The sequence below is a fragment of the Chiloscyllium plagiosum genome, unplaced genomic scaffold (assembly GCF_037043375.1).
Source record: "Chiloscyllium plagiosum isolate Xiang-an unplaced genomic scaffold, Cpla_swu_hap1 HiC_scaffold_19, whole genome shotgun sequence".
Classification (NCBI taxonomy): domain Eukaryota; kingdom Metazoa; phylum Chordata; class Chondrichthyes; order Orectolobiformes; family Hemiscylliidae; genus Chiloscyllium; species Chiloscyllium plagiosum.
The window spans coordinates 21,658,205-21,677,343 of NW_028270157.1; the positions used below are offsets into that span (position 1 = coordinate 21,658,205).

General features: G+C 36.6%; 1 protein-coding gene across 4 annotated transcripts in view; it reads left to right on the forward strand.

Annotated features, from left to right (window-relative positions):
* The window catches only part of cnot2 (CCR4-NOT transcription complex, subunit 2), a 149,472-nt gene that overhangs the window by 104,416 nt on the left and 25,917 nt on the right, over positions 1 to 19,139 (forward strand). For 3 of the 4 annotated variants that reach the window (XM_043709757.2, XM_087997112.1, XM_043709758.2), the window contains exons 8-9: positions 13,529 to 13,594; positions 18,916 to 19,040. In XM_043709757.2, coding sequence (XP_043565692.1) covers positions 13,529 to 13,594; positions 18,916 to 19,040 — 191 coding nt within the window. The remainder of the gene's footprint in view (positions 1 to 13,528; positions 13,595 to 18,915; positions 19,041 to 19,139) is intronic. The other variant, XM_087997111.1, reaches the window with a different exon arrangement.

Consider the following 19,139-nt stretch of genomic DNA (forward strand, 5'->3'; position numbering starts at 1 on the left):
GAGAGATGAATAATCTAGTGCTTCCAATCTTGACAAGGTGTGGATTTTATTTTTATTCTGTAATTGGGATCTATTCATGGACTTGTGGAGCAATGTTAATTTCTTGAAGGAATTGTTCAAAATAACCAACGTGTCCATGGTCTTATAGCACAATGTCCATGAGGCTGACTAGTATTCAAAATTTGCAGCATGTTGTCACATGGGGAGTACCGCAGGAAATTGACCTTGCTTTTATATTGGAGACAAATGTTATAATTGCAGAATGTTATTTTAGCATTCCTTTTCAGAGGTCAGGGCTTTTCCAAAAGCCCCATCAGCAAATAAGTTCACATATTTACCTCTGAGGCTTATTTATGTCTCTTTGTTGGTCAGTTTGATCACCAAAGGTTGTTCACAGTTATGTGTGAGGTAACGATATCCAAAAGTTCAAACTTTCACCTTGGAGTCAGTAAGGCATATTTGTACAGTTCTGAAGGTAATCATATGCTTCAGTCAGGCTTCTATACAGAATAATTTATAAGATTAATTTATAGATTAATTTCATGGTTTTGCAGTTCAGCATAGGGTCAGTGATAGTATTCACATCCCTGACTTGATTCTGGATACAAGTTCCGATCCAAAGACTTCACTGCTGAATCCATTTGGCAATTTTATTGCATGATTGAGAGGATGCTGCATTTTTGTAGGGGCTGACTTTTGGATGTAGTATCTGGCCCTCCTCATAATTCTCAGAAGAGCCATTGACACAATTCAAATAGAGGCGTTTCCCCCTTGTCCGATTAATAGTTGTCCGAGAAACATTTTCTGAGACCGATTAATTTTTCATATAGTGCACTGCTGTTTTATGTGAGATCTTGTGTGAAATTGGCTGCTGCATTTCTTTAAATTACAATAGTAATTGAGATGATAGTGAAGAGCTTACCCTAGTTGCCAATCTTAAATTGTGAAGGCATCCAGTTAACTACAAATGCATTTTTTCTTTCTTGAAAATCAGTTTCATATCTTTACGCCATGTAACTTATAGCATTACAATTCTAAAAGTCCTGAACTTTAGAATGCGAATATGTTTATTCTATTTAAGGTTGTCCATGTGTTGTATATACCTAAACCTTGATAGGAATGTTCTGAATAATTTTCTGAAATTTTTACTATGGTGAGCATCAGAAATAACTAATTTTTGATGCGACTGGAGGTGCAGGTGTTGGACCAGGTTGGACAAGGTTAAACATCACACATCAGGTTGTAGTCCAACATGGTTTAGTTGGAAGCACTAGCTTTTGATGGAGTAGTGCTCCGAAAGCTAGTGCTTCGAAATAAACCTGTTGGACTATAACCTGGTGTTGTGTGATTTTTAATTTTAGATATGATACTGTAGCAACATTTTTGCCTCACTTTTGGTTTAGAATTCTATGATACTTCACAGGTCTTTCTACTTCAACAGACAATAGCTTGATATTGCAAGTGGTCTGTCAATGCATATTTTCTAGCTTCAATTTGAGTAGTCAGTCATTTAAACAAGCCATGCTATGGTAGCCAAGTAAAGCAGCAAACTGGGGGACAGAAACTTCTGCGTCCTGTGAAAGGATAAATTTAACATGATAGTGGAGTAAATAGTTTTCAAATATCTAAGTTAGGAGCTAAAATACCATTAGCTACTTGCAATTTTTTATGAAGAAACATGACATTCAAAAATATAAAGGAAGTTCAAGGACTGAGAAACTATTTAGTAGTGATAATGAATTTAGCATGAAATTAAGTCCAGTTACACCTCATCAAGGTTTTCCAATGGTTTTTAGGCAAATCTGTGACGAAGTGGAAGTTCTCATCAAGTCATTGATTTCCATTTGATTGAAGTTGGTGGAATCTTAATTGTATGCCAACTGGAGAATCACTGACAGCAATCTCTGGATTTCCGTATTTAACTGAATATATGCTGACTCCAGGGAAGCTATTGGTTTTAGAGTAATAATGACACAGAACACTGACACTAGTATCATAAGATCCTGGCTTCTAATTTTCTGTGTTAAATTTCAGATGTATTTTTCATTATAATTATTAGAGTAGGTATTAGGCTAGTTGCTATTAAAATGACAGGCACAAACCTTGTGCCCTAATGTATTGAGAAGGCAGAAGATCCCTCATTGGTCATCTGCTGACATCCTGGCAAATTTTCGTTGGTAGGAGAAAGTGAGGACTGCAAATGCTGGAGACCAGAGCTGAAAATGTGTTGGTGGAAAAGCGCAGCAGGTCAGGCAGGAAGAAGGGCTCATGCCCGAAATGTCGATTCTCCTGCTCCTTGGATGCTGCCTGACCTGCTGCGCTTTTCCAGCAACACATTTTCAGCTCAAATTTTCGTTGGTATTCAGACAATGCTATGTGAGCCTTCATTTTAACATATGAAGAGCAAAGTCATATGGTTTGCCCCCAAAAGAAAGAAAACATATGACATTGTAGGAAGGTGGTGTTTTCTTTCCTCAGAGGACTGTACAGTGTTTGCACAGAGAATGGGTCTGAACAAATTATCATTCAAATTAAGTATAGCACATCTAATAATTAACATTTTTTCAAACTCTGTTAAATTGTACTTCATTAATATATTGTTGAATGTAAGATGAAGTATTCTTACTCTTACCTCTTTACATGTATCTTTGCCAATAAGCATTACTATATATTTTGAACGCCATGCTATGTATGGCTTCTCCCAAACCTTCGCTAAACCCATTAAGTTAGCTAGTGATGTTGCCTAATTGCCACTCCAACTGAATTAAATGATTCATATCCATGTATGTCATGACTAATCCATGATTCTGTTTTTTCCAGTGGTCACTTTTGCTCAATTTATTACATTATTCGCAAAATAATCATGGGTGTTCCTAGGATTTTAAAATAAGTGAGAGAGAATGTTTTAAATGTGTACATTTTCTATTTGGCTGCCAAATGAAGTTCATTCTTGTACAATCAGTATACTTGTGCATGTCAGGGTGTACTTCAAATTCAAGTCTGAAACAAAATATCACGTGATAATGGATGAGGGCTTGATACTCAGTAATGGCGCAGCTAGTTTATGATGTAATTTTGGTACCTGTGTGAAAGGAATATTGTACACATCAGTTTCTCTTTTAAATGAAATTAGCTAGTTTTGATAAAGTTAGTTTTATTGGGAAAGTCATTTCTTTTTCTAGCATTGCATCAGGGTGTTGAGAATTATATTTCCTGTATATTTAATCTTACCTAATGGACATATCTTAACAAAATGTCAATCATCTGTATGTATTTCTATGCTGCAAATTTAGGTTGGCCACTCTTTGAGTATGACATATAGGAGGAATGGTTAGGAAGTTTGCATTGACACCAAAATTGGTGGTGTGGTGGACAGTGAAAAAGATTATCTCAGTACAACAGGACCTTGATCAGATGGGCCTAGGATTGGATTTATCAAATTGCATTAAGAAACATTCCTAGTCCTTCAAGTTCTATTGTAGTTCCTGAAAGATGACTTCTTCAGACAATGATTCCACTCATCCTGCTATTGTGAAAGAACTGAGCAACATGCTCTTGATTGCCATTATTACTTCTTCTTTGTTCTAAAGTCTTTGAATAAAGAATCAGCGGCAACAATCCCTCTTTAATTTTGTTCTTTTAATCACTTCACCATCTGTGATTGACTTCTTGTTCCAGAAAATGGTAAATGCGAAATGTTGTTTCAGTGCTGGCCTTGTCTTTTGTTACTTTTTTAGAAAAATAAAATTACTATTGAGCTTTCAAAATTGCCTTCAGCTTGTCAACGTTTTTGTTCAAAGCATTGTTGAGGGTCTGGAGTCACATGTGGTTCAGTCCAGGATAAGGGTAACCGATTTCTTTCCCTAAAGGGCGTTAGTGCACCAGATGAATTTTTCCTGACAATTGGCAGTGGTTTCATGGTCATCGTTAGAATCTAGAAGCTGGGTTGCTTGAACATTACTTGGCTGTCTGGATTAATAGTCTGGTGATAATACCACAAGGTTATCCCTTCCCAATTGTGAGCAGAAATACAGTTTCCCATTCTGTGTAGAATTTGTACATTTTTGATTTCTTTTTGGTGATCCAGGTCCTTTACTCATTATTACTTGACCTTGGAATTTGTGACATCATTGTGCTACTGGTAGGCCTTTCGACCTGTGCCTCTGGAACATTGAGTGTTGGAGCATGGAGGTCACTGCTATGGCTGCATTTTGTTTCTGGCCCCGGTCAACGAATGTTGCTCTGATATTGGATGTGGGTGTGCCACATTCCCTTTTTTTTTTCCTGCATACACCTATTAAATATATAACTGAAGGAAAAAACACTAGGTCGACAGAGAATGAGGAGCAGGGCTAGCTGGCTGCTCTTGTAGAGGGTCTGCATGGATATGATGGACTGCATAGCCTCCTGTGTTTCTATTTCTGTATACTGGCTTCAAACAACAGCTCCTCATATAACTCTTGTACTTTGGTTGGCATTGCCACCATAAAACTAACTTCACCCTGTAATGTTAGTCCACCTGACCAAACTGAAATACAATGCACCATACTGGCATGTAAAGCCTGTAAAGAATATGCACTTGTCTCTGGCGTCCAGAAGCAAAATCATGCAGTGACATGACAGTTGATATATGTGGTGAAGAAATTTGGGCATGCAGTGAAATCAACAGTCTGAAACTCTGCAATTAGCCAGTCAATCGCGATCTGAATGTTGGAGACCACGACGATAGTACACAAAGTTGCCCCTGTATTTCTTGACCGGTTATAAACCAGCTATATTTATTATTAATTCTCGTTTGATTCTAGCCTTCAAAATACTGCATCGCTGAAAATATCACCATACCACAGTAGCTACTAAGATTCTATTTTCAGGTAAACACAGACTTTAGTCACACTTTGCAGAAAAGTTTCAATTTAAAACATGGCTCTGATCATAAAAGGAGATCCCAGGACAAAATGGAGAGCGAGGAAAGTCATGAACTGATTTGAATCAAAAAATACAATGTACATGTTTCCCAAAGGGTAAGGATGAAAACTGTCACAAGGACAGCCAGAACGCATACCGTAGCAGATGGGTACCAAAAAGATGGGGAAAAATAGACAAAAGAACCTTCTGTTTGGAGAACACCAAGACTTAGGCTTTAAATTAGAGCAAGATCTTGAAAGAGTTATAATCTCTTGACTATGATCTGTGTCATGTGCAAATTGGTATAGGGATAGATAGATTACGGAAATAAACCTTTGTCTGAAAATGTGGTATAGGAAAGAGGAGTTCTAGTTAATGAGACAGAAGGAAATGGTCCAAGGAGGGAAGGAAAAGATAAATAAAGTAATCACAATAAATTTAAACAAATAAATTTTGGGATCAAAGTTTCGCTCAAAAAGGTAGTATAAATAATGGATTAAAACAAACAAAATGAAAGAGCATAAAGTAAGTTAGAAACGGTGTTTGACACTCCAGGTATATAGAGAAAACTAATCGATGTGATGTGATTTAATCAGGAGAGAACAATAAAACATGTGAGAAAAGCCTTATAAACTAAAAGACTCTAGAGTTGTGACCCTAAAAAATTCTTTACAGAAATAGGAGTGTGTGAGGAACAAATTGAATGATTTGCAGACACACATTCAACTTTAAGGATGTGACATTGCTGAAACATGGCTGCAAGACAGTAAGGATTAGAAACTTTACAGATCAGATTATAAAGTCTACAGGAAGAATAGAGACAATAGTGGAGGGGTAGGTGTAGCCTTCGTTATTAAGGATTAAATCATTTCGTAATAAGGGAAGTTGGAAGGAAAGTTATGCAAATTTTTCTTTTGCATTCATTTGAAACAAAGGGATAGGCTTAGTTTTTACACCACATAATTTAAAAGAATACAGCAGGATATTTACAAGGATGAAGATTTGTGGAAACTGACAAGAAGAATAGACTCCATCCTATTAGAAATTTTAAATGAGCCTTGGTATTGGGTTAACACTTGGATTAGTGCAGTATACTTACTGGAAAATCAACACATATTGATTAAATTTCAAATGGCATATTAGGGCAATAAGAATGTTCCAATAGTCCAACATTCCCCTTTATGACACATTTTAACCCATTTTTTCAATTTCACCCTTCTATTCTCTTGTTTTTCATTCTGTTGTTATTTGAACTTATTATGCTGCTTGCTTTGATGATCTTTTAAGATAGTGTCATGTTGTTAAAGATTGTAGTTACTTTTCTTTGGTCTTCCAATGTTGAACCCTTTCTGCAGACCAGAGAATTAACTTCCAGATATCTTTAAAAGGTGTTGTATGCGTCATTATTAGAATGTGCATAGAAATGACCTGGAATGGCTCTCTGATATCTCATTACTGGGGAATGTTATTGGAAGAGATTAACATTTCAAGTGAAACATGATGTTTTTGTTCTGAGAAACAGCAATACTTGGCTGGCAAAAATAAGTCAGCTTCTCTGTCCGCAGATACTTGCATTCCTGCTGATTATTTTCAGCACTTTGTTTAAATTTTAGATTTCTAGAATCCACACTGTTTTGATTTTAATTGAGAATGGTAAGTAGTCAGGCTTTGCTGAGTGCCTCCACAAAAAAATCAGGATTTTGGATCTTGGGAGCAAGTCTGTGAACATTTTCTTTACAGTTTAAAATTTCCTTAGTAAAAGATCACACACATTTGTCTACTTACTATAATCTGATAGCATCCTAAATTTTGTAAGTCCAGTTAATTTTGAATAGTGACATGTAATCTTAGAATTTTCTTCTAACTTGTCTGTTTTCTGCATGACATTTTCGTATTTGATACATCAAACAATTCTTGTCCCATATGTCATTCCTTATGTTTCTTCTATAAAGAAGCATTAATTTTATTTGTTGGCAATATTTTTCTAAATTTTGTTATATTATAACCTCTTTCAGCTAGGGAGTGTTGCAGTTGTACTTAGATCCAGGATTGGATAGAATTAGCACTGATTTACAAAAGGGGAATCATGCTTTACAAATCTACTGAAATTCTTTTGAGGATGTAACTAGTAGACCCAGTGGATGTGGTTTATTTGGACTTTCAGGACCGTGTCAACAAAGTCTTACAGAAGTAATAAGTGTGTAAAATTAAACCAATGGGATTAGGGTTAGTGAATTGAGATGGATAGAAAACTGGTTGGCAGATGAAACAAATGAATAAATGGGTCTTTTTTTTTAATCGCAGGCGGTAACTAATGGGATACTACAAAGGTTAGTGCTAGGACCCCAGCTGTTCACAGTATATATTAGTGTTTTAGATGAGGGAACTGAATGTAATATCTCCAAATTTGCAGATGAGACAAAGCTGGATGGGAGGGTGAGCTTTGAGCAGGATGCACAGATGCTTCAGTGTGATTTGGACAAGCTGAGTGAGAGAGCATGTAAATCTGGATAGAGTGTAATGTAGATAAATGTGTGGTTATCCACTTTGGTAGCAAAAGCAAGCAGGACTGAAAGACCATAAATTGTCATAGACCTGGATGTCTTTGTACACTATTCGCTGAAGGTAAGCATGCAGGTGCAGCAGGCAGTAAAGAAAGCAAACGTTGGCCTTCATAGCAAGAGGATTCAGGTGCAGAGAGATGTCTTGCTGCAATTGTACAGGGCCTTGGTGAGACCACTCATGGAATATTGTGTACATTTGGTCTCCTCCTCTGAGCAAGGTTATTTTTTTCTCTAGGAGAAAGTGAGGGCTGCAGATGCTGGAGATCAGCGTTGAAAAGGGTGGCACTGGAAAAACACAGCAGGTCAGGCAACATGGTTTTGCTGTAGAAGGACTACAGTGAAGGTTTATGAGATTGGTAGATGCAAGAAGGATGTTCTGATGGCAGGTGAATCCAGAGTTGGAGGTACCAGTCTTAAGGATAAACCATTTAGCACTGGGGTAAGGAGAAATGGCTTCAGCTGGAGAATGGTGAGCCCGTGGAATTTGATAACACATACCATAGGCCAAAATATCATATGATCTCAAGAAGGGGGTTAGATATTGCACTTGCATCTAGAGGACGTTGAGTTGGGCGATCACCATGATCGTAATGAATGGCAGAACAACCTCGAAGGGACGAATAACCTAATGCTATTTCCTACGTTTGTATGTTAAGGCCCTGCCTTCTCAACCTCACTCGCTCATCTGAGGTGTGGCGACCCTCCGATTAAATGCATCTCCAGTTGTGTCAGTGTAATGAGACAGCAGTCCTGTAATCTTTTGGGACTGCGCGATTTTACATCTGGGGGTCTGTTATTTCAGTAGGTTGGATGGCTGGTTGGCAACACTGAGTGACACCGACAGCGTGTCACTATTTGATTCCTATACTGACTAAGGTCACAGCAAAGGTCCTGCCACCTTAACCTTGCCCCTTGCTTGAGGCCTGGTGACACTCCGGTTAAACTTGCTACCAGTCATCTCTATTGAGAGAGCAGCCCTATGATCCTCCTGGACACTAGCAACTTTTTATATTAAAATGACTGAGGCACAGTTTACCAGTAGTTCTATTAATTCAACTATTCTCTGATACGAACCATAAAATGTATTTGCAATTTCCTTTTACCAACCTTGAGAAGCAGTGATCCCCCTGCCTGACACTGAGCTATATTGTATATAGGAACAGGAATAAGCCATTCAAACTGTCTTTCAAACCCATCATTCATCCATATCCCAAGATAGCCTTACTTTTAAACAAAAATTCAATTGAGTTCAGCTTTGTAGTTTCAGTTAATCAGTATTCAGAATTTTTGAGGAGAGTGTTCCAGATTTCCATTGTTCCCTGATTCCATTCCAATCCTTGCACCAATAGGGAGTGCTGCACTGCCACCAATGGAGAAAATGTATATTTCAAACATGATCAAGCAGGCATTAGCAGTTTCATCTGGCATTTACCACTTCCCCCTGCCTTCCCTGTTCTCCAACCTCGCCTGACCTTTTGAGAATAGGTTCAGGGATTTTTGCCAAGCATTCCTACTATTTCTGCATTTCATGGTTTAAAAGTAAAATGTTTCATCTTTCGATAGTAATTACTGTAATATTCATTCAGATGGTGTGAGCTTGTTTCATCATTTATCTCTGAAGATATCGGTAAATATGTGTCTGTTTGTACAAAAGAATCCCTCAACAAATAGTTAATGTGTGTATCTCCAGCTTTTAAAACTAATTCCAAATGAGGAATGAGTTTCCAATGTAAGTGTGCTTAGGTGTTTGTTTCTGTTAAAGCACTGTTAGCACTTAATTACATGGAATATAATTTAGATTAAATTAGAAAGTGCTCAGAATATATATATAAGCAAAGCATGATGAAATCATGAGATCCCAAATCATTAATTTCAAGTTCCATTCTTTTCCTATTTTCAGATTTTGTTAATCAAAATTCTAGTATCTGCATTGTGATGTGTAATCTTATGAGGTATTTACTGTACAACAAGAAGTAGTAATGATGTCAGAAGTAAAAAGATTTGAAACATTGTTGAAACTTCTTAATTGGGAACGCATGGTTTGTGGCAAGCAGCAGAGTTAACCGAACATTGAGTGAGGACAGGTTTTATTGTATTTATATGTTATACATTTAACGTTTTCTTTTATGCTACATTGTTTTCATCCCTCCTTTCCTCCATTCTTGACTATTATTTTGAATGTATCTTTATATTTCTACATGTTTATTTTTGCCCTTACTGATCTTTTTAGTATTTGATCTTTCAGTACTTTCTATCCCCCACTGTCAATAACACTGTTCCTCCTGTAGGTGAAATCTACATATGAGAAATTAGCTGAAAGAGGCTGGGACTTGTGCCAAATAAGACTAAGTGCATTAAAGACTGACATCAGTGCTTAATTGAAATGATTTTGATTAGTTTTGGATGTCTCAGCATTGTGCCTGAGATGTACTTAGTGAAATAATTAACAGCCCAGTTACTGCTAAGCTACCTAAATAGTGTCCCCAAAGAGTTGAACGTAAGTTCTAATATTGATGAAAAATATAGAATGAGTTAAAATGGACTTTATTAATCCACCCAACAGCAAAATTGCATTCAAAGGTATAAAACCTACCTGCTAAACTCTTAGTCATTGATCATCATCACAGTGACAGAATCAAGCGAGTATAGTGCACCTCATCAATGTCATGTCCTCGGATGCTGCCTGAATTGCTGTGCTCTTCCAGCACCACTGATCCAGAATCATCAATGTCATGAACTAGTTTCTATGTTCAATGAGTGAAAAACATTCTTAATAAGTAGGATCCAATAAACTAACAATTTTTATTATTGATATGTGTCTTTGAGTTTCTACTTTCAGAGACCAAACATTTCACCGTAGTTTGAACTTGCTGATATATAAAATGCAATGATCATTTATTCTCATTCCTGTTTTAAAATGATTTCACAACTTGATACCATTTTGCTACAGTTTGCCACTGATAATGAATATTTTCAGTCAAATGGCATCTTCTGATATAAGAGCATGAGAAAGCGGCAAGGTTATTCCCTGCATGTTATACATTGTGTAGGCAATGGAGTTGCATCGTGATTGACCAAGTAATTCCTTTCCTAAAGATTTCTAAATCATTCATTAGATTTTTAAAAATTTAATTCTTGTACGGGAAGTGTGCTGGCAAATTTGGCATTTGTTGCCCATCACTAATTGCCCATGTATTGAGTAAAGTTGAGAAGCAACCATGACCAGACTAGGTAAGGACAGCAGATTTCTTCCCGATAAAGGACATGAGTGAACTGTGTTTTTTTTTAAACAACCATCTATAGTGGTTCCATGGTTGCTAATAGGCTAGCTTTCTATATTCCAGATTTTTATTAAATTCAAATTTCACCATCTGCCGTGGTGGGAGATCTATCCATATCCTAAAAGAGTAACCTGGGCCTCTAGTTCCAATGACATTGCCATCATGCCATCACCTCCCCATTAGTTTCCACTGTATTGAAAATAGGAGAAAGAAAACATGATAAGAAACAACTTCATTTTTTTCCAAAATACCTTCCTCCTATATTTAGTCATACCAGCACTTGAAGGGTGAATTATAGACTGAATTGGAGAATTCTAGAACTGGATGTAGGTTTGCTCACTGGGCTGGAAGATTCATTTCCAGACATTTTGTCACCCTACTAGATAACATCTTCAGTGGCCATCAGGCAAAGCACTGCTGATGAGTCCTGCTTTCTATTTATATGTTTGAGTTTCTTTGGGTTGGTGATGTCATTTCCTGTGGTGAAGTTCTTCTTCCTGTTCTTCTTCTCGGGGGTGGTAGCTGGGGTCCAACTCGACGTGTTTGTTGATAGAGTTCCGGTTGGAGTGCCATGCTTCTAGGAATTCTCGTGCATCTCTTTGTTTGGCTTGTCCTAGGATGGATGTGTTATCCCAGTCAAAGTGGTGTCCTTCCTCATCCGTATATAAGGATACTAGTGAGAGAAGGTCATATTGTTTTGTGGCTAGTTGGTGCTCATGTATCCTGGTGGCTAGTTTTTTGCCTGTTTGTCCAATGTAGTGTTTGTTAGAGTTCTTGCACAGTATTTTGTAAATGACATTAGTTTTGCTTGTTGTCTGTATAAGGTTTTTCAAGTTGAGTGTTTAGTGTGTTGGTGGGTTTGTGGGCTACCAATATGCCAAGGGGTCTGAGTAGACTGGCAGTCATTGGCAACAACATACTGCCATTCCTAGATGTCACAGTAGAGAGAACAGCCAATGGAGAACTTCAAACCAGCGTCTACAGGAAGATTACACATATGGACCAAATATTGATCTACAGAATCAATCATCCCAACATCCACAAACAAAGTTGCATCAGAACATTATTTCAACGAGCCAACACAACTGCAGCACAGAGGAACTACGCAGAGCAGAGGAAAATCACCTACACCATCTATTCAAAAAGAATGGGTACTCAATGAACACAGTCCGCCAATTTCTCAGCAACAACTCAAACAAGCTGACAAAATATGTCCAGAAACCCTAACCACCCTCCCCTACATCAAAGACATCTCTGAAATGACTGCCAGACTACTCAGACTCCTTGGCATCAAGGTTGCCCACAAACCCACCACTACACTAAAACAGCAACTAATCAACTTGAAAAACCCTATACAGACAACAATCAAAACTAATGTCATTTACAAAATACCATACAAGGACTCTAACAAACACTACATTGGACAAACAGTCAGAAAGCTAGCCACCAGGATAATGAGTGCCAACTAGCCACAAAACGACATGACCCTCTCTCACTAGTATCCTTACATACGGATGGAAGGACACCACTTTGACTGGGACAACACATCCATCCTAGGACAAGCCAAACAGAGACATGCACGAGAATTCCTAGAAGCATGGCATTCCAACCGGAACTCTATCAACAAACACACCGAGTTAGACCCCATCTACCACCCCCGAGAAAAAGAACAGGAAGTGACTTCACCACAGGAAATGACGTCACCAACCCAAACATATAAATAGAAAGCAGGACTTACCAGCAGTGCTTCGCCTGAGGCCAGTTGAACATGTTACCTAGTAGGGGGACGAAATGTCTGGAAATGAACTTTGACTCAGCGAGCAAAGCTACCTCCAGAACCTTAACCTGAACTACAAATCTTCTCAAAACTCGCTAATTATAGAATTGGCCAAGGCCCAGAAGTTGGTGACCTTTATTTTGTACCACTTCCCAGCGGAAAGTGTTTGTGGAGTAACAAAATCCAGTAGTGTTGGAAGGTCGCTATAGATTAACATCTGGAGCAGAAGAAAGAAAGGCTTTGACAGGTCAGTCAGCAATCTGTTTAAATTGATAGTTGCCACAAAATACCTATTGCCTTTAGTATTTTAAAAAAATCCAATCCTTCACTCTTGAGTCTTCAAAATTACAATAAAAGTTTAGAATATTTGAAAAAAGTTTAAAGTTCCATAGACTTTTCCTCAGTCATTGTTTATCTGGTAATGGTTATGCATATTATTACCATTTGAATTTAGTTGAAATATATTTGAATATCTGTTGTAGGTAGCATTGAGTGCAAAGCAAAGTAGTGTAAATTTTGTTTAACATTTTTGAAATCCTCCCATGTCACTGGTCGCCAGTGCTTTGTTGCACTTCATTATGTCTGTTTTATCTTAACAAAAACTGATCACTTCTTGTGAAAGTCTGGTCTCCTTCTGAAAATGGTCCCATCAGAAGCCAATTGCGCCATTTACGAATAAACATTGTTGAATCACGTCAATATGCCACACCTTATTGGATTGTCACTAGGTTTTTCGTCAATCTTTTTATAGTAAATCTGCTGGAAAACCATGCTGTGATGCAATATTTGTATAAATGTTGAATAATAATTTTGCCATCTAAATAACTTGTTGTATTTTCACTCAGCTTGAATTAGGCTTTATCTTCTGTGGCCTTTGCTTATTTTTGAAAATAGATGTGCTGAAGAGCTTGCGTACATACGTGTAGGACTTGTCACCTCAGTAAGTTTAAAAAACGTTTTTAGATTTTAACAAAACTTCATAAGTGACTTCCTCTCATCAGACACTGGGTTCCTTTCGAAAATGGGCATGCTGGGAACTGTCCGTGTGTCCCGTCTACAGAAATCAGGTAGGGACCTTCAATGTCAAATGCCGCCAACATTCATTTAAAATATGTCTTGACCTAATGTGATTTTAGTTTAAAGCACATTCAAAAATGAAGTACTCTTAGCATGTTCTGATACTGATTTAGCATAGAAAGAAAATATCCATGACTTGATAACGTTCTTAAAGTAATTACATCAGGCTAAACAATTGGAAGTCAAAAATTTCAGAAAATGCAGGGTACGCTATTTATGTTCTTATGCTGTTAGCTGTTGATGAGAATGGTAAAGCTAACATTGATGTTTGTTTTATGTTTAATCATATACATCTTTATGAATATGCATTTGGCTGATGTTAATGAGCATATCTTGCATCTGCCTGCTGATTCACAGATAGTTGCTTTTCACTAAAAAAAAATTGAAGGTTTTTTAACAAGAATTTAGAAGGAACTGTGATGAGCCTGATTTGTTTCAAAATTCAGTGTGGCTATACCTAGCCTATTGTCTTTTGGTTTTGATCCAGCAACATTTGATTTTTAACTTTACTAAATTTTGGGCTGTAGAAAGGAACATAAACTCTTATGATTATGTTCTTCCATTCACAGAATATTTTTCTTCAAGTGTAATTTTGATTTTACTGTAGCTGTTGCTGCAACTGATTTGAGCCTACTGAGTTGCGTTCAAATGTAACTTTGTTGGAATTATTAACATATCATTGTCCAGGCTTTTATTTACACATACATGCCATTTTTGAAATACCACTTGGATGATCTTGGTGTTACGCCAAGTACTCTACTGTAATCTCTTATCTGTGACTGTTGTAAATGTGGCATGTTAAATGCCGTAAGTCCTCTTAAAGAGGTGGCACAATGGCTCAGTGGTTAGCACTGCTACCTCAGAGAGCCAGAAATCCAGGTTCAATTCCACCTCAGGCGACTGTCTGTGTGGAATTTGCACATTCTCCCCATATCTGTGTGAGCTTCCTCTGGGTACTGTGGCTTCCTCCAAAATTCCAAAGATATGCTGGTTAGGTGGATTGGCCATGGGAAATGCAAGATTAACAGGATAGGGTTGGGGGGTGGGTTTGGGTCGGATTGGGTGGGATGTTCTTCAGAGGGTCAGTGTAGACTTGATGGGCCTAGTGGCCAGCTTCCACACTGAAGAGATTTTATGATTCTAAATAAATACACATGATCTACTAAAGTTGAGTAAGGAGGGGGCAGCAGAATGGATTGAGTACTGAAATTTTGTTGTGGAGTTTTGACTCCATTTCAACTTTTATAGATTATTTTGTTTCTCCATGGCATTGTCTTTCCCAAAAAAAGACTTGAACATTGCTGTGGGCTATTTTGTTATTGTGTATATTTCAAACTTTTTATATTTGTACTATATTTTCATACAAGCACATATTACGAAAGTAATTAGATTTCTATCTTGTAAATCAAGCTGTTGCTCCCTAATGATGATGTTTTGATAAATACTGTCAAATTTGTATCAAATTTCATGCATTGATGTATTCCATGTCAATTAAGTTTTGAAAACAGGTTGTCAGACTGATCATGTTTGTCACTGTCTCACTCATACAAAATCAAAATCAAAATCCTGCTAATAATGGAAATCTGAAACAAAAATAAAATGGAAATACTCAGCAGATCATACACTACAGTATCTGCTGGGAGAGGAACAGAGTTAGCATAGTTGATGGAATTTTCTTGATCTGAAATGTTAATTCTGTTTTTCTCTCCACAGATGCTCCCTGACCTGCTGAGTATTTCCACCATTTTCTGGTTTTATTTATGGCTGTGATCTGCAATTATTTGATGATGTTCTTAAAAAGCTTGTCAAGTTTCATAGACACAAACTAATTTAGTATACGCATCTTGATGTGCTCTGTTGTATTCTTCTGTTGACACAAGCAATACTCTTAAATTATCTTTCTCAAATAAACCATTTATTATTCTTGCATGTATTAAACTTTGAATGTAATTTCAATGTATGACCATCAACTTAATACAATCCATTAAGGCACAGTTCACAATATTCTCAAAATTTCTATGACATAGTAGTGCAACAAACCATTTTAAACAACAGGAAGTGGAAACTCGGTCTATCATTAATTCTCCAAATTTCATTTACTTTCTTTTGCAGCTCCATATTTTCTGATAGCAAATTTTGTTTAGCAATTATACATTTTTCGGTAACAAAACTTGCTGATGTGGGAGGATTCCTAGTTTTGCCAAACTTATTTTGTTTATAGCTTGAATGCCCAATAGACATGTTTTCTTCCTTCTAAGTAATCATTCGAGAACTGTACTATATTTAGAACTCCATCTTATGGTACCTGTGGGGTATTTTGCTCATTTAATTATATTTAAGCTATTTTGTACAATAATTCCATAGCTGTCTGTTTCAGTAAGTGTTATGCCTAGCCAATTATGGTGTCATTGAATTGAGAATATGGACAACTGCAATTCTTTGGTTGCAGTAATTGTTTGGAGTTGGATTTATATTCAGCAACTTTACAAATATCCAATAGCAAAGTAATATGCTTTAAACTCTAACACTAATTATTAATCTATCTAGTTTTATTTTAAAATGAAATCAGTGCTGCTGCACTTAGCCTGAAAATAAATAGTTTCTGGGTTTAAATCTTCTAATGGTTTACACTGGTGGTTGTTGATTACAATCTACACTCAATGTTAGGTTGAAATGCCTAAATTTTCAAATATTTCAGAAAGTAGTTCTGTATCAGGGATGTCGTAGAATTCTTATAAATAGAATTCAGGTAGTTTGCCTTATTGACCTGAAGTGAGAGCATTTATTAAGTCATAGTAGGTCACCTATACTTCCAGTTGTTTCTTGCAACAATAAATCAGTATTTTTTTAAAAATGAAATAGGATGTTGCATTCTTTTAACAGGCCATTATTTTGAATCCGATTCAAAATGTACATACTTTTGGAAAAGGGTTATGTAGCTGAGTTTTTATTTTATTTTGTTACTGGACTAGATCGGCAAGTTCTGACCTGGAACTACTTTTTTTAAAAATAAGTGTATGGTACAGTTTCTGTAATGAGTAAAGTAAATCCATTTCAGCAGGAGGGTTAATTCATAGTTTAAGTGGAGAATACTGATGATGAGTGGTTATTGTGATTAATGACTATTCATTTGAAGTGATCCCTCATTATTTTCCTGTTTTGGACTTTCCTACAGTACTAGGACAGTTTCATCATATCAAATGTTGCATTTTGATCACTTGCATAATATGTGAATTCGAATGAAGAATTTTGCACTTCATTTGTACTTGCACATTTAATTAGATTCCATTGTATTCTTAAAAATGATACTTATTTCTGGGACTAAATGTGATATTAAAAGAACAGAAATGTTAGGCTTTTGTATATTATGTTCACCACCTTAAATTTCAGTTCCTGTATATGTTATTGGTGTCTGTTATTTTGTGTAGTAAAGTTGAATTTAAGTTGTACAATAATTTAAGTTCTTAATTTTAATGGGTAAAACTCCTTTTTTATGAGTTTGGATACTTATTATATTTGCATATAGTATGTGCTTTCTGAAGACATCACACTGGGCTCCTGTCAAACTTCAGTGGATTGTCTAACTCACTGTAAGCCAGTTTGTTCTATTTATATACACTGGATTGATTATGATCAATAAGTTATGAAAATGTATAAACAACTTTTGTACATTGCAGCATGACTAAATTTAAATAAGGGAAGGATCTTAACTGTTCAAAATATCAATTAACATTTGCCTGTTACCAAACAGGTGGTGGATGAACAAATAAACTTGTAAGTAGATTACCAATAAGTCTACATAGTAGTGGTTTAATTTGGGTTTTGGTGCAACCTGGAAACTCTACTCCACACTGTCAGCTTCCACTCACACTAAGGACCAGGTTCCAATTGGAGTGAGGGAACCACAGATTTTTTTTTTGAATGATAACAGTCATTTTTCAGGTAGAAGAATGTTGAATGGGAATATATGAATATTTTTCGCCTTTCTTACATTTTTTTATTAAAATTAGCAGCAAAAATTTCAGCGATGCTAACTCTAAGGCAAATTATGCCTGTATTACAAGGATGGAAACATTATACCAAATTAAACAATTGCCTTTAAATGACATAGAGTCCCATGTGCTGGTAGTTGATAAGAATTCTATTAAAGATTGAAAGGTGGCTAATTTCACCTTCAACGCATTGATTGGTTTTTCCCTAAAATGTTTGGGCATTCGGAACTAAGTGTGATGTCTGATGTGTGACAGGTATGTAGTAGATGCAATGTTTTTATTTCTTTATTTATGAGTGGATCTCCCACGGCACTTTTAGGTTGGCATTGGCAGCCTTACACTGGACTTTTGGAGCTGCCTTGAAGAAAATCATATGATACCCCCTTCAGAATTTCAACATCACAAGACTATAGGTGATTCTTAACAATGAAGCAGGATTTGAGTATTTTGCTATGATATTTAAACTTGATGATTGATTGCCTGGGAGGGAAAGTTGCAAGGTTTGCTGTGGAGGCTGGATCATTAAAAAGTGGATTAGATTTTGAATCTACAAGAATGGAGGATTAAGGATTGGGGGTAGGCAGGAAAGTAGAGGTAAGTCTACAATTAGATGAGCCATGATCAACTTGAATGGCAGATCAGGCTTAATGGGCTGAATGGCCTACTCTTGCTCCTTTTCCTTCTAGTCATCAGAATTTCAATTAACTTAAGATCATAAGATTAAGCTACAGTAGCAGCAAAATCCTGGCATGAGTTAGCTGCTGTACATTTCCTATTTAGTTTTATCTAAAATTAGTTTCAACCTTTACTTTTGTGTTAAATATTCATATGGCTGGTGTCAGTGTTTATTTGCTATTTGTCTGCAAAGTCATTAAGTGATTTGATGATTTGACATGAAAATCCATTCTCATCTAACTGAATAGATATTGTTTAGTGGCCAAAAAAGTCAAGTTTCTTGCAGTCAGCCTTTTAAAAGCTGTTTAGTTTTCTTTGGTTGGCATGGGGCCAGTTTGTCAAAATCCTGCAGGCACAGACCAGTCTTTTGCACTAATGACTTCATGCTAATGCTGAAGCCATTTTAGCATTTGGGTAGGTTGACTGCCTGAGATAAGTTCCTTCCTCAAGGGGATTTACTCATGTTGAAATGTTTTGGTACTGCAAGGATTTGGACCAGGAAATTCCTGGTTGGAGAATTAAGATTTTAAAATAGGACTACAGGTGCCTTGGGTGATTAGTACAATGGTGTTAAAAAGGTTGATCATGTTACAATGTACTATAATCAGATTCGGGGCTAACATGGCTTTGTTTGCGTGATGTAGTTGGGATGGTGACAAAACCAGCAAATGAACAGTCCCAGGACTTCTCAATCCACAATGAAGATTTCCCTGCACTTCCTGGTTCCAACTATAAGGATCCAACTTCAAGTAATGATGACAGCAAATCTGTAAGTGTCTATGAAGAGTATTAACACTAACGATCTGTTTAGAAATTAGAAAACAATATCAAGTTTAATAATTACCATTTGAACTTCAAGCTGCAAAGA